The sequence below is a fragment of the Solanum stenotomum genome, chromosome 12 (genome assembly GCF_019186545.1).
Source record: "Solanum stenotomum isolate F172 chromosome 12, ASM1918654v1, whole genome shotgun sequence".
NCBI lineage: Eukaryota > Viridiplantae > Streptophyta > Magnoliopsida > Solanales > Solanaceae > Solanum > Solanum stenotomum.
This window is the reverse complement of record NC_064293.1, coordinates 50,484,063-50,496,202: the sequence shown is the minus strand read 5'-3', so window position 1 is coordinate 50,496,202 and position 12,140 is coordinate 50,484,063. Positions and strand designations below refer to the sequence as shown.

Here is a 12,140-nt window from a genome sequence, read left to right as displayed (position 1 = left end):
AAGAAAATTAATTTAAATTTTATTTTTTAAAAAATATTAATTTTCGGGATAGTGATACTTAAATCTTTAATTTTTAATTAATATTAATAGTTTATTATTTAATTTTTGTCAAGGTGAAAGATTTAATCCATGTGGAATATTATGTGTCAATGTTTTTTCAAATAAAAGAGAGTGCATTACATACACCGCTGAGGTGTGTTTAGTTTAGGTATGAAACTAAAAAAAAAAAGATAATTTCAATGTATTTCTGACACTTATCTCTAAAATAAACTCAAACTTAAAAAATGGTTAGAAAAAAGTGTACTCTGATTGCTGAGAAGTTGATATGAATAATATTTTGGAGCTATTTTATGGAGAGTAAAATATTTTTTATACTTCATATAAATGTAGAACATGCCTACTAAATTACCAAACTCACGTCTAACTTACAGAAATGATTGCAAATAATTCCAGTTAAGCTGTTTAGTGTTTGCCTTGTTACTACGTAACTCTCTATGGGCCATCCAAGTTTCACATCGTTATTATTTGTCCCACCCCATTCCTTCCTGCTTAAATACTGTACTGCCATTTATCGAAATTCTGGACTATGCTAGTGTATCTAGAGTTCATGATTCTAAAAGACCATTTAATTCTCTGTTTAAGGCTATGTAGTTGATTAGGTTGCAGCCAGAATCATATGCGCCAGTCACCAGACAGAGGAAACCAGAACATTAATTACACTAGTAAAACAATCACGCGAGCTCAAACTATCAACAGCCAGCAGCTAATGCAGAATGTCTTGCCTTACAGTCAAACCTAGTATTCTCGTAAACTACAAAAAACAATTTATAAGATTATGCCTCTAAAAGAGATAAATGAACATTCATCAACGTAGTATATTCCCCTTACAAATCATGCTAGCTAGCCCTACCTCTTCAAACATATGCTGTTCCCCTCCCCGTCCCAGATCTGCTACCTTCTGACAGACTACGAGTGGAATAATAAAGTGTACAATTAGTAAATGGGAAGTAGAGACACAATTCTCCGTAAGGAAGAAGAAATAAACACCATTGGCATGTTCATCTCCACAAACCAATGCAACGCTCTCCTAGTCCAAGTTGATACCTTGGGGCAACATCGCAGTTGTCTCCAGGATTGTCACACTATCTTTATCAACTGCGAATTTGTTCCAACCTGGTCCTCGAACAGATAATATTTTTGCCCGATCAAGGCCGCCTCCTCGGAAGCCTGTTATTTTAGATGAAACCATGGGCATCACCAGCACTGATGATGCATGAAGTGAGTCTTCTCCAAAGCCTAGTGATACTGAACATGCAGCCTGTGTGAAAGTATATTCTTTAGATATGTAAGCATGCAGTATCCTTCATGGAATAGTAAATACAGACAACCATCAGAACCTTTGCCTTTACAATCATATTAGCAGCTTTCATCAGCATAACTCGTCCAAATGATCTTATATCCTTAATTTGGGAGTCTTCAGATGGCATTAACAGCCTGACATGTGCATAAATACCAATAAAAAGGCAGGAATCAGGGAATAACAGGTCATTCTGCTAAGCAATTTTAACCATGAGGAATTAATGACGAGATAAAAGCAAGAATTTACTACTCAATCTCCAATAATCAATGTCTACATAATAAGAGGTGGAGACCACATACCTCTCCTCATCCTGTGACAAATTTGAAGTTGTTGAAACTAAAGAACCATCCTTCACTTCACCTCCTGCAGATATTACTTTGTTAAGTCTTTCATGCCCTAGGCACATTTTATTATCAAGAACCTGTGATTTAAAATGACAATACCTTTTGATTCATCTGGGGCAAGCAAAGAAATGCCCACAAATACAGAAATCATTCCAAGAATAAACATTGTCGTTCTTAATGCATCAAAGACCTGTGTAAATTTACAATTTTAGGTTTTTAGTCTGCAAACTCACTTGAAAATCAAAGTTGAAACAATTGTCACCCTAGATTCAGCAATCAACTAGACTACCAAAATGGAGACCATAGATCTTTCTCCCAACTTTATTGTTAGATTGTCAATATAGCAAGAGCACACTCCTTGTAAATATGGTAAGGTTTGGAAACCTAATAGTTCTGTAATTAGAACTAAGTTCTTGTTACAGGAGGAAATCTATTATTTTGGAAAAGCAAAAAGCAAGATGTAGCAACTAGATCAAGAGCCACAGTGGAATATCGAGTAATGGCTTTGGCCACATGTAAGCTTATATCCTAAAGAAAGATCTTGAAGAGTTGAGAGGTACAGGAGGTGCACCAATGCAATTGATCTGTGACAATCAAGCTGCAACATACATTGCTTTAACCCAGTATTTCACGAAAGACCAAAGCATATAGAAGTAAATTGTCATTCATTCAACAAAAAATTGAGTCAAGGTGCATTGCGACAGGTTTTATCAACCCCAGTGATCAGTTAGAAGGCATTCTCACAAAGTCACTGTAACTCCAGTGTTGAATCTGTATTAGTGGCATGTTGAGAGCAAATAATATGTACATTCCCACTTGAGAAAGGCTGTTAGAACTTGAAAATTAGTAGTATGAGAAGTGATTACTCTTTGTAAGTATGGGAAAGGTTTAGCCCTATATTTGTGCAACTAAAATTAGGAATTATTTCCCTTTCCTCTTTAGGACTACTTGTAAACACTATTTTAAACCCAAACATGTTTGAGGAAATAATCAAGCAATTTATGCCCAACACACATTCATTTCTAATTCTTTACATCCATTTTAGAAAAGGAAAGGGTGAGGAGAAATGCCCTGCCGTAGACACGGAGAACGAGCAAACCTGGTATTCCTGAAAGTACACAAATCCTGTACAAATGGAGAAAAACGTCCAAGTGATTTGAAACATAGGGACAATAAGTATTGCATCAAAGAACGAAAGTCCTTCATTTAACCTTGTCATCTGCGAAGATGATAAATTCAAGAACAGAATCAGTTGAATAACACATGTTTCAAGTATTCTATTTTACAACAATTGAACGATAACACAATGAACGAGTCCATCACTATTACCCAAAATCCAGCTGTACTAAGAAACAGCAGGAGCATGGAATACGTGAACCAGCTGTGCAATGAATAACCACTTGACATGGACAATCTTAACATGTTTGAACTACAAATAGAAGTAATCAGCGTCAAAGGTATAAAATTCAGTTCTTCCATAGAAGGCAAAGAACCATATATTCCACTTACAGAGACTTCGCAAACAATACCGAACATGATCCAACAGCACCTGAAACAACTGCATACGAAAATGGAAGCAGCATGTGCCAATATGGCTTACTTTCATTCATAGGGACAGCAAGCATCAGTTCTCCTCTCCTGCATGATTGACATTAGATATGCAAGAACTACCGAGATAAGCATCCTCTTTCTCCAATACAGATCTATAGAAAATATGACAAATTAATGATTTGTTGTTTTTCAAACTTAGCATTGTGCTTTCTACTGCTGCAATGTTTAGAAGGATATCCAATTTAAATTTATTTTGAAATAAATTTACATATTTAGAAACTATATAAAAAGTATTATAGGTCACAATAGTAAACAATTCAAAATATTTTAAAAGAATTTTAAAAAATTATGGTCAAGGAAAGTATCCTTTGACACTTCAATTAGTAACTAGGACACATAAAGTGGAACTGTGGCACAGAGAGCGTAATAAATTCCACCAATGAATGGCAAGACCCACTCATTTACAAAAATATACCAAAAAGCAAAAACCTTACAATAAGATATAATCCCTACATTGACACCAATCATCTAACATTACCATTAGGATGTGGAGTGTGGAGGAATATCATCAAGGGTTGGGTAGATTTTTTTTTATGATATATCCTTTAGGATAGGGGATGGGAGTAAAGAGAGCTTTTGGGGTAACATGTGAGTTTCCAAGCATTTACAGGTTACCTTGTCAAAGGGAGGCGGTAATCCAGCAAATTAGGGGGAAACAAGGAGAAGATACGTTCTAGGATTTGTGGTTTAGGAGAGATTTCCAGGATTGGGAGGTGAACAAATTTCAAGGATTGTTAGTTTTGCTCCATCAGCATTGTGAGCCATTCAAAAGACCTTGTACCATGAGATGGAAGTTGGGGACAATGGTGATTTTTTTGTGAAGTCCTTTTATGAGAAGCTTTTGGCAAGGTTGAAGGAGGTTTTCGTGCAAAGTAGATTTGGATTCCTAAGGTGCCAAGGAAGGTGTTGTTTCTTCACATGGTTAGCTGCTACAGGGGTGATTTTGACGACAGAAAACCTTCGGAAAAGAAAAGTTGTTTGTATCAGCTGGTGTTACTTATGCAAAGAGGCAAGTGAAGATGTAGCTCATCTTCTACTACACTGCAGCCTGGCTACAACACTCTGGTGGGATATATTCAGTTGGTTTGGTACGTCTTGGTGATGCCAAAGTCTGTGAAGGATCTGGGGTTTTACTAGAAAGCTGAAAGAAGCAATGAGAAGAGCAAAGCATGAAATGTTGTTCCTCTAGCTTTGCTGTAGATCATTTGGAGAGAGAGAAATAGGAGGGCTTTTAAAGGAGTAGAATTGAGTTTTGGGCAGTTAAGGAGTAGTCTCCAGTCCCTTATTTATTTATTTTTTATTTTTTATTTATTTTTTTGATAACCGAGAAATCCGTCTGTGACCCGCCGTTTGGACCAATCACAGCCTTCTAAACTCGGTGGATAATGGGCCCGTCCCTCTACCCTTCTCCACTTAAATACCGGGCTTGGCTTTGCATGGTGTGGACTTGAACCTGCGACCTAAGCCACAAATCCTCAACCTTTTGCCACTTGAGCTAGGCCTTGGGGGCAGTCCCTTATTTATTTTTGGTGCACTCATGTAGTTCAGGAATGTTCAGACAATTGGGTGTCTTTTGTAGAGAACCATATATCTTTATAGGTTCTTTACTTTTTGGTATACTTCTTGTTTATGGTCTTTTTTTGGCCTTTGATTTATGAAGTGATATTGTTTACTTGATAACAATAATGGACAACAATCATCTATAGCAAGCCATATGTGTCACAAGTAGGCACCACGGCTATTTTACTTTTTGGTGGGTTGGAGGGCTTTAGTGCATTATAGCACAGGCAGTGACTACCCCTTTACCTTGATTGATGTTGCAAATCACCCTGCTTGTTCTATAGAAAACAAAGTGCCTATCAATTAGTTCCAAGAAAGCGGTCGGGGTCTAACTAGAATTTAATTCCAACCTCGATATTGTTGGAATTGGTCTCGAAGATGCGATTGTCTGTGAAAGCCAAAATCAATGAGTGATAAAATGTTATTACTCAAGTGCACAGCCCTAGAAACTCTGCAACTCCCATTGCCCTAACACCAGAAAGAAATTCGTGTGGTCAAAACAGCCCCCATTTCGGACTGGATTTGTGATTTCCTTCTCATCAAAGCCTAGATACTGGCTAGTTGAAGCTGCATGATCCATGGAATCCATCTTATGATGCCCCCAGGTTGCTGGAATCAAGCGCCCAGACCATGCACATGCCTCACAACTCAAGGTCGAACCTCGATCAAGGGTTTTCTAGACTTGACATTTGATTTCTGACACCAAAACATTAGGGTTCTGGCTATTCATACAGTCCTGTGAGCCTATCAGCTCAATAGGTTTAAGAAGGGGGGTTTTCAAGTGGTTGAACTGGTCCACTCTCTACTTCCACCCCTGTTCACTGACTCATGGGTAAGGAAGCTTTTCCCCTTTATAGGATTTTGCCTCCCCCTTTTTTTTTTTTGTGACCATGGTTTCCGGACCAGCTTTCGCGAACCTCGACTAATTTCACAGGATACATGTGACCTCTCACCAGCAACAGGTACCCGATAACTATGCCCACCAAGGTTAGGACAAATGGGAAGAATCGCCTAGTATCTTCGTCTCCGCTAAGTTTGAACCGGAGATCTCATAGCTCTCAACCACTTCAATTACCACTAGGCTACACCCTTGGGTGCATTTTGCCTCCCTCTCATACTTACCATCGTTTTCCCTCTTCCTCTCCACAACAGTCTGCCTTCCCCTTACTATCGGCAACAAAAGACCTTTTTGCCAGCCACCCCATTTCCATCCCCACCAACTAAAGCTTCTCCAATCCTAGCTACTTCCTTATTCTCCTCCACTTCTATCGACAACTTCACAAATCACAACTCCAATAATAACCAAATTCTATAACCCAAATCACCATCAACTACCTCTAAGGAAACAAGCACCCTCCCCCCATTTTTTACCATTATTCTCACCCTAGACATGTCGTGCGAGCTATATTTCACATTCACAAAACCCCCAGAGATCCCAACTTTTCTAAACAGATCAATACGCCATAGATGAACTGGAAGACCCACCATATTGATCATCACCATGTCGTCGGGTAAGTGTGGATCAACACATCCTTCATACTCTGTCCACCGGTCCAAAACAGAAAATTACCATTGAACCATCGTTTTCCTCCATTGAGAATCTCCAGCGCTTGCTCCTCATTAACAAAACGAAACAAGAAATGGGTGTCGTTCATTTGCGTAATCTTCAACATAGCCACTACACAGTTTCAAACGACCTTCGATGAACCTACCCATTTAGAAAAAGCCCAACCAAATAGGATTTCAAAAGTCCTTCTCTTTAAAGTATGTTCTTCCGACAGAGAGAAGATGGGCTCTCTCAATGGCTCCTTCCTATGACATCTTCCTCCTAAATCCAAAGTTGGTCAAGCTAAAGCTTCCTTGAAAGACATGTTCTCCATCTTCCTAGAATTTAGAGAGAAGTATGAGCTTCTCTCTGGAAGCCATCCTGTATTTTTACTTTTTTTTATTAGGTAAATAATCAATACACATCTTGTATTTTATGACCTGACCTGACCACACCATTTTTTAAAGGAATAGGACTCCATCCAAATTCACCACCAAACTACCTGTAATACCTTGGAACTTGGAAAAAGGAGAAAATTAAATTTCTAAACTGAACTCTGGTGTCAGGTCCCATCTACGGACCGTAGATGCTTCTACGGTCCGTAGATGGCAACGTAGGAAGTGGAAAATAAATTTCAAAAAAAAATCACGTCCCAATACCCCTTTTTATGGTTCACCAGGACGGTCCGTTAACCATTGTATGAGCCGTAGGTAGGTCTCGTAGGTGAGTCCCAGACTTAGTGAAATTTTTAGGGGTAAAGTTGGTTTCTACGGATGGCATGTACAGACCATAAGAAGACCTACAAGTCGTACATGGGTTCCGTCAAAAGTTGGTCTAAATAATAGTTTCTAAATAATAGCTTCTGAACCTATCTACGGTGACCAGTACAGTCCGTAAAAGGACCTAGGGACCGTAGGAAAGGCTTGAAAGTTATTTTTAACGGCCTTTTGGATCTTTTTCTAATTGTTTTAAAAACTATGTCGTTTTCCTTCTACTTTGAGCCCTATATAAACGTTTTAAGCCCCCAATTTACCCATTTCAACTCATTCTCCTAAATTCCCTAAACTTGACCAAATTCATACTCCCAATTCTCTCAAGTTTAAGGAAGAAGAAAAGAGCTAGGGTTCCATTCAAGTCTACCAATTCTCCATTATTCTTGGGCCTAAAGGATCAAGGTATGTGTGTATTCACTCATGGAGTCCTTTCCTCCATGGGGTCCCCAAGGATTTCAATTCCCCAATTCAATTTTCAATTGATTCAAGTTAGGGTTTCAATTCAATAAATGTGGATTTCATCCAATTATGATTGATTATCATTAATAAAGTCTTCTAATGCATTACTTGATGTTAATCTATGATATTTAGTTGAAATTTCATTTACCCATGCCTAAATTATGTTTTTCAACCATGATCCTATGATGAATCCATGAACTATGAATTATGAATTTATGAAGATATGCATGTTTTCATGAAGTTATTGTAAATGAATTGATGATGTTTTGAAAGGAAAGTATTGATGCTATTGTGAAAGGATTTCTCACTTACTATGATGATCATGATTGTGAAAGGTATTTCTCACAAATGAATTCACATTGCTGAAAGGTTTTCTCATTCATGTTGAATTATGTTTAAGGAGTTATTCTATGTTTTGATCTCGAAAGACATGGATTGGTAGTGATCATTGCATTTCCCTATGTTTTTTTTTTTTTTTTTTTTTTTTTTNCGGGTGTCCGAGTCTCTTTGAGCCCCGACTAATCCCGGGGGTGCACAGGCCCTCGGCAAGGAGTTTCCCGCAAGTGCACCACGGTTAATTCAGGTTTTACCCAGTCCGATGGCCCTCAGAAATTGTTTGCACCTAGTGGGTTTCGAACTTGAGACCTTGAAAGGGAGCAAACCCCAAGGCTCAAGTCAATTGCCAGCAGGCCAACCCCTGAGGGTTCATTGCATTTCCCTATGTTAAATTGGTATTTTGACTTTTATCTATTCCGTTGGAATTAGACTTAGCACCAAGAGGGCTTCGAGGTGGAGGCTCAAATAGGGTAGTCTCTACTAGCAACCTCTAGTCCCAAACTACGTGCCCCGTAGGATGTCTTAAGTGACCTAGCAAGTGGATTATGTACGGATTCTACCTTGGCAAGTAGTTTTCCCTTCTTTCGATATGAGGAATATACCAGATTACATAATATAGCTCTCATGATCTTATTGTCGGTTAAAACTAATATCCCAAACAATGACTATGTTTTCTTCAAGCTTTTCTTATGTCCTTTATGTTAATGTATTTGACTATGTTTTATGATCTTTATGTCATTTCTTCTATATAAGCTTTTAATTGTTTCGTTCTTCGTTTTAAGTCATGTATATTATCATGTTCATGTTTATGCATATTGCCTCATACTTAGTACATTCCATGTGCTAATGCATACGTGTGCCTACATTGTTTCACTAATGAAGGGTCTAACGCTCCTACCTCTCATACTCGTGGCTAGTTGATCCTTCATAGGCTTCGAAGACTGGTGAGTCCTCATGTTTCGAGGACTGAGATTCTTTATTGTTTTATGTCATTTTTGTTTTCGACTTTGTATGCGATGTATGGGTTACGTCCCAATCACTTTCCTTATGATGTATTAGATGGCTTTGAGACTTATGATTAAACTTCCGCTTTTTGTCAAACTCTATTGATGTATGAAATGCTATCTAAGTCTTTAATTCTATTATCTTGTACAATGTAATGATGTATGTTAAGTGGCTTGTCAAGGGCTCTCGGGGTTCTATACGCCATGTTACGACTAGGGTATACTTTAGGTTGTGACACTACCCCATTTTAGCTTATATTGAATCACTCGACCTTACATGTTTCTAGGAAAAGCAATATGATCCCACTCCACTCAAATGACAAAGACATTTCTGGGAACAAGTAAAGCTAGAGTTCTCGTCCGGTATATGTCAACCTTCTCTTCTTTCTACGAACACGACATTTCTTCAACTACTAAACCCTAGTGGCAATCTCCTTTTTTACCTTTGATAAGGCTGGCCAAGTGATATCTCTATAGGCTTTTACTGGTTACAAAATATGATTCTAGATTGTGAGCAAATCTAGCTTTCTCTTATTCATTAAAACAGTCCTATGTTGATTGGAAATTTGGATCAATCCAAAAAAATCAGGAAGTAATTCCGATTGTTGAGAACATTGTACATCTAAAACCAGGAAGAACCTAAAAAGAAGGGAGAGTAAAACTTCTGACCAAACAGCTCCTTAGCATCCACTTCTAAATTTACCAGTATATAGAGGTGAACCCACGTGGAAGGGTGGAGTGTACGTGCACCTGTTAACTTCGGAAAAGTTATGTATATATTTTTCTTGAGAAAGAAAGTTATGTATATATATACCTTGAGATATGAAAATATATTTTAGTAGGCACCCTAAGACACAGAGAAGAGTTCAGTGCACTGGTTGAAATTGCCGCAAAGCTCCTTTTCTCCACCTAAAGGAAGTGGGTTCGAATTTTGTATCCAGCTTTTCCTTGGGTTTTTCTCTTTTTAGCTAAAAGAAGCTTTAAAAATGGATAAAACAAGGGCTGGCAAGTTTCAAACACACGACCTCATGGGTGTTAAGTGAAGTTTGCATGTGAGAAATATAGGAGAAGAATACTATTCAATTGTGTATCTATTGTTACATTGAGACCCTACTTATACACACTATCTTAGACTCCTTTTCTAACTAGGATTACTGTTCCTATTCTAAGTAGGATTGTATATACGTATTCCTGTTCTGACAATATTCAGTGAACCTGACTTACAAAAGTAGAACTAGTCCCACTAAAGTTGATATTTGCCTATAATCATAGCCATGAAGAATCAAAAGGGACACACAGCAATTCTTAGCATAGTCACTTTAGTTGTGGCATGTATAAGCATGCGTGGAGAACAAAGAGAAGTTGAAGTCCATAACTGGAGATGAAGGCAGGAAAGACATCACAAGGAGCAAGCGCCACAGTTTATAGCAAGAGTTTTTATTTTCACCTGGTTATAGCCATCAATAACTCGTTTGGTCAATAAGTAGGTTAAAGATGTTAAATTTTCGAAATTTACTTTGAAGGTATATATCCCAAATTCATTACTTCTAGTAGGCTAAGTTTTTAAAGTCACGGTATTTGACATGTTATTTTTTTTTCTTTTTTTGAAGTATTTGACATGTTATTTATAAAGAATACTATCTATGTTGGTCAGACCCTCCAAAAATGTTGCCGCACCCATGTCATATCATCCAAAAATGCATAGTTTTTGAAGGATCCGACACACACCCAATGGTATTTTTGAAGAACTCGAACAGCATCGAATACTATTACTTGACACCAAAAAAAGGTACAGAGATTATTGACTGTGCCATTGTGACTTACTTGTATATTGAATGATGTAAAGCAACAACTAAGACCAAAGTGAGACAGTATAGAAGAAACGTAATGTTGCTGTACTTCTCAGCCAACTGCTCCGGCGTGTAAACTACAAAGAAAGGATGATAATAAAATATAATCTGTTGGAAGCAAGTAACAATCTTTTCTTCTTTTCTACTTTATTTGGTTCGATAAGGTAAACAGGAAAGCATATACAATCATACATTACTATAAAGCAGAGCATATGATTGTCTAAATGCATAGTTAGTATGTACCAAAAAGAATGACACATTTCTCTTTGTTGGAAAATATATTATCTTAGTAACCCCATTTTTAAGTAAGGAATTGGCTCTCTGAATGGTTTGAACAATTTGCCTCATCCTCTAAGAGTAATACCCGAAATTCCAATTTCTTAGCAAGAAAAAAAAAAGGAAATAAAGAACAACAATAGAATTATGGGGTAATAAGGCTTGTTACTGACGTCACATGAAATGTGGGTAAATTTTCAACTTAAGCTGGCAGCATGCACAAGGACTCAAGTAACCAGAACTGATTCAAGTATGAAGATCACCGAGCAGCGAAAGACACATCAGGGTACAACAAAATCAGAAAAAGATCAAATGCTCAAGCAATGTCTAGTAGCATGCAACCTTACTGGCGACTAATTTTTTTTTGATAAGGTAAATAGTTTAACCTTATGGCAACTTATAAACATAATATGCAGCCTACATCTGCTGAATATACTATGTACAATCCTTTTCCTGCAACTTTCATAGGCCTTTTTCCCCTTCTCAATTCAGCCACTTTAGGTCTTACAGGTTATTGATAAGACAACTACCCAGTGTAATCCTACAAGTGGGGTTTAGGAAGTGTGGGGTGTATGCAAACCTTACCCCTACCTTTGTGGTGCAGAGAGGGTGTTTCCGATAGACCCTCGGCTCAATAAAAATGTTGTTCAAAACAGGCTTCAAAATACAAGAGTAACAAAGTTGTTTTAGCATAAATCAACAACCTTTACAAGGTCCACCATCATCTAGCATAAATTTCACTTTACTTGAGTGTATATGCTAAAATGGTCTGAACAGTCTCATAAGCAAATAACATGGGTTTCTGGTTTTTTTACAAAAAATAAGATCGAAAGTGCTGGTAGCAAGATATAGGCGAAATGGTATGATGGACCCTTGTACTTGTATCAATTTGTATTCTGGACCCTTTTACTTAATCATTTGTCAACTGAACCCTTAGACTCAATAAAACACAATTTAACAAATCCCTCTGACCATTGACCACACTTATGTGGCATTAAAATGTCTGAGTTTGCAAAAGTGT

At 37.6% G+C, this 12,140-nt stretch overlaps 1 protein-coding gene across 2 annotated transcripts in view; it reads right to left on the bottom strand.

Moving 5' to 3' along the window:
• Positions 1-699: 699 nt before the first annotated feature.
• The window catches only part of LOC125847806 (probable magnesium transporter NIPA8), a 29,071-nt gene continuing 17,630 nt past the window's right edge, over positions 700-12,140 (bottom strand). Inside the window, exons 7-15 of one of the 2 annotated variants that reach the window (XR_007444470.1) lie at positions 10,818-10,920; positions 3,214-3,342; positions 3,034-3,133; positions 2,804-2,923; positions 1,804-1,894; positions 1,660-1,723; positions 1,398-1,494; positions 796-1,318; positions 700-763 (exon numbers count right to left, since the gene is read on the bottom strand). Coding sequence is in view for 1 of the 2 variants with exons in the window: in XM_049527506.1 (XP_049383463.1) it covers positions 1,088-1,318; positions 1,398-1,494; positions 1,660-1,723; positions 1,804-1,894; positions 2,804-2,923; positions 3,034-3,133; positions 3,214-3,342; positions 10,818-10,920 (935 nt within the window). In the remaining variant the exon portion in view is untranslated. Of the gene's footprint in view, positions 1,319-1,397; positions 1,495-1,659; positions 1,724-1,803; positions 1,895-2,803; positions 2,924-3,033; positions 3,134-3,213; positions 3,343-10,817; positions 10,921-12,140 lie in introns of both variants that reach the window. The other variant, XM_049527506.1, reaches the window with a different exon arrangement.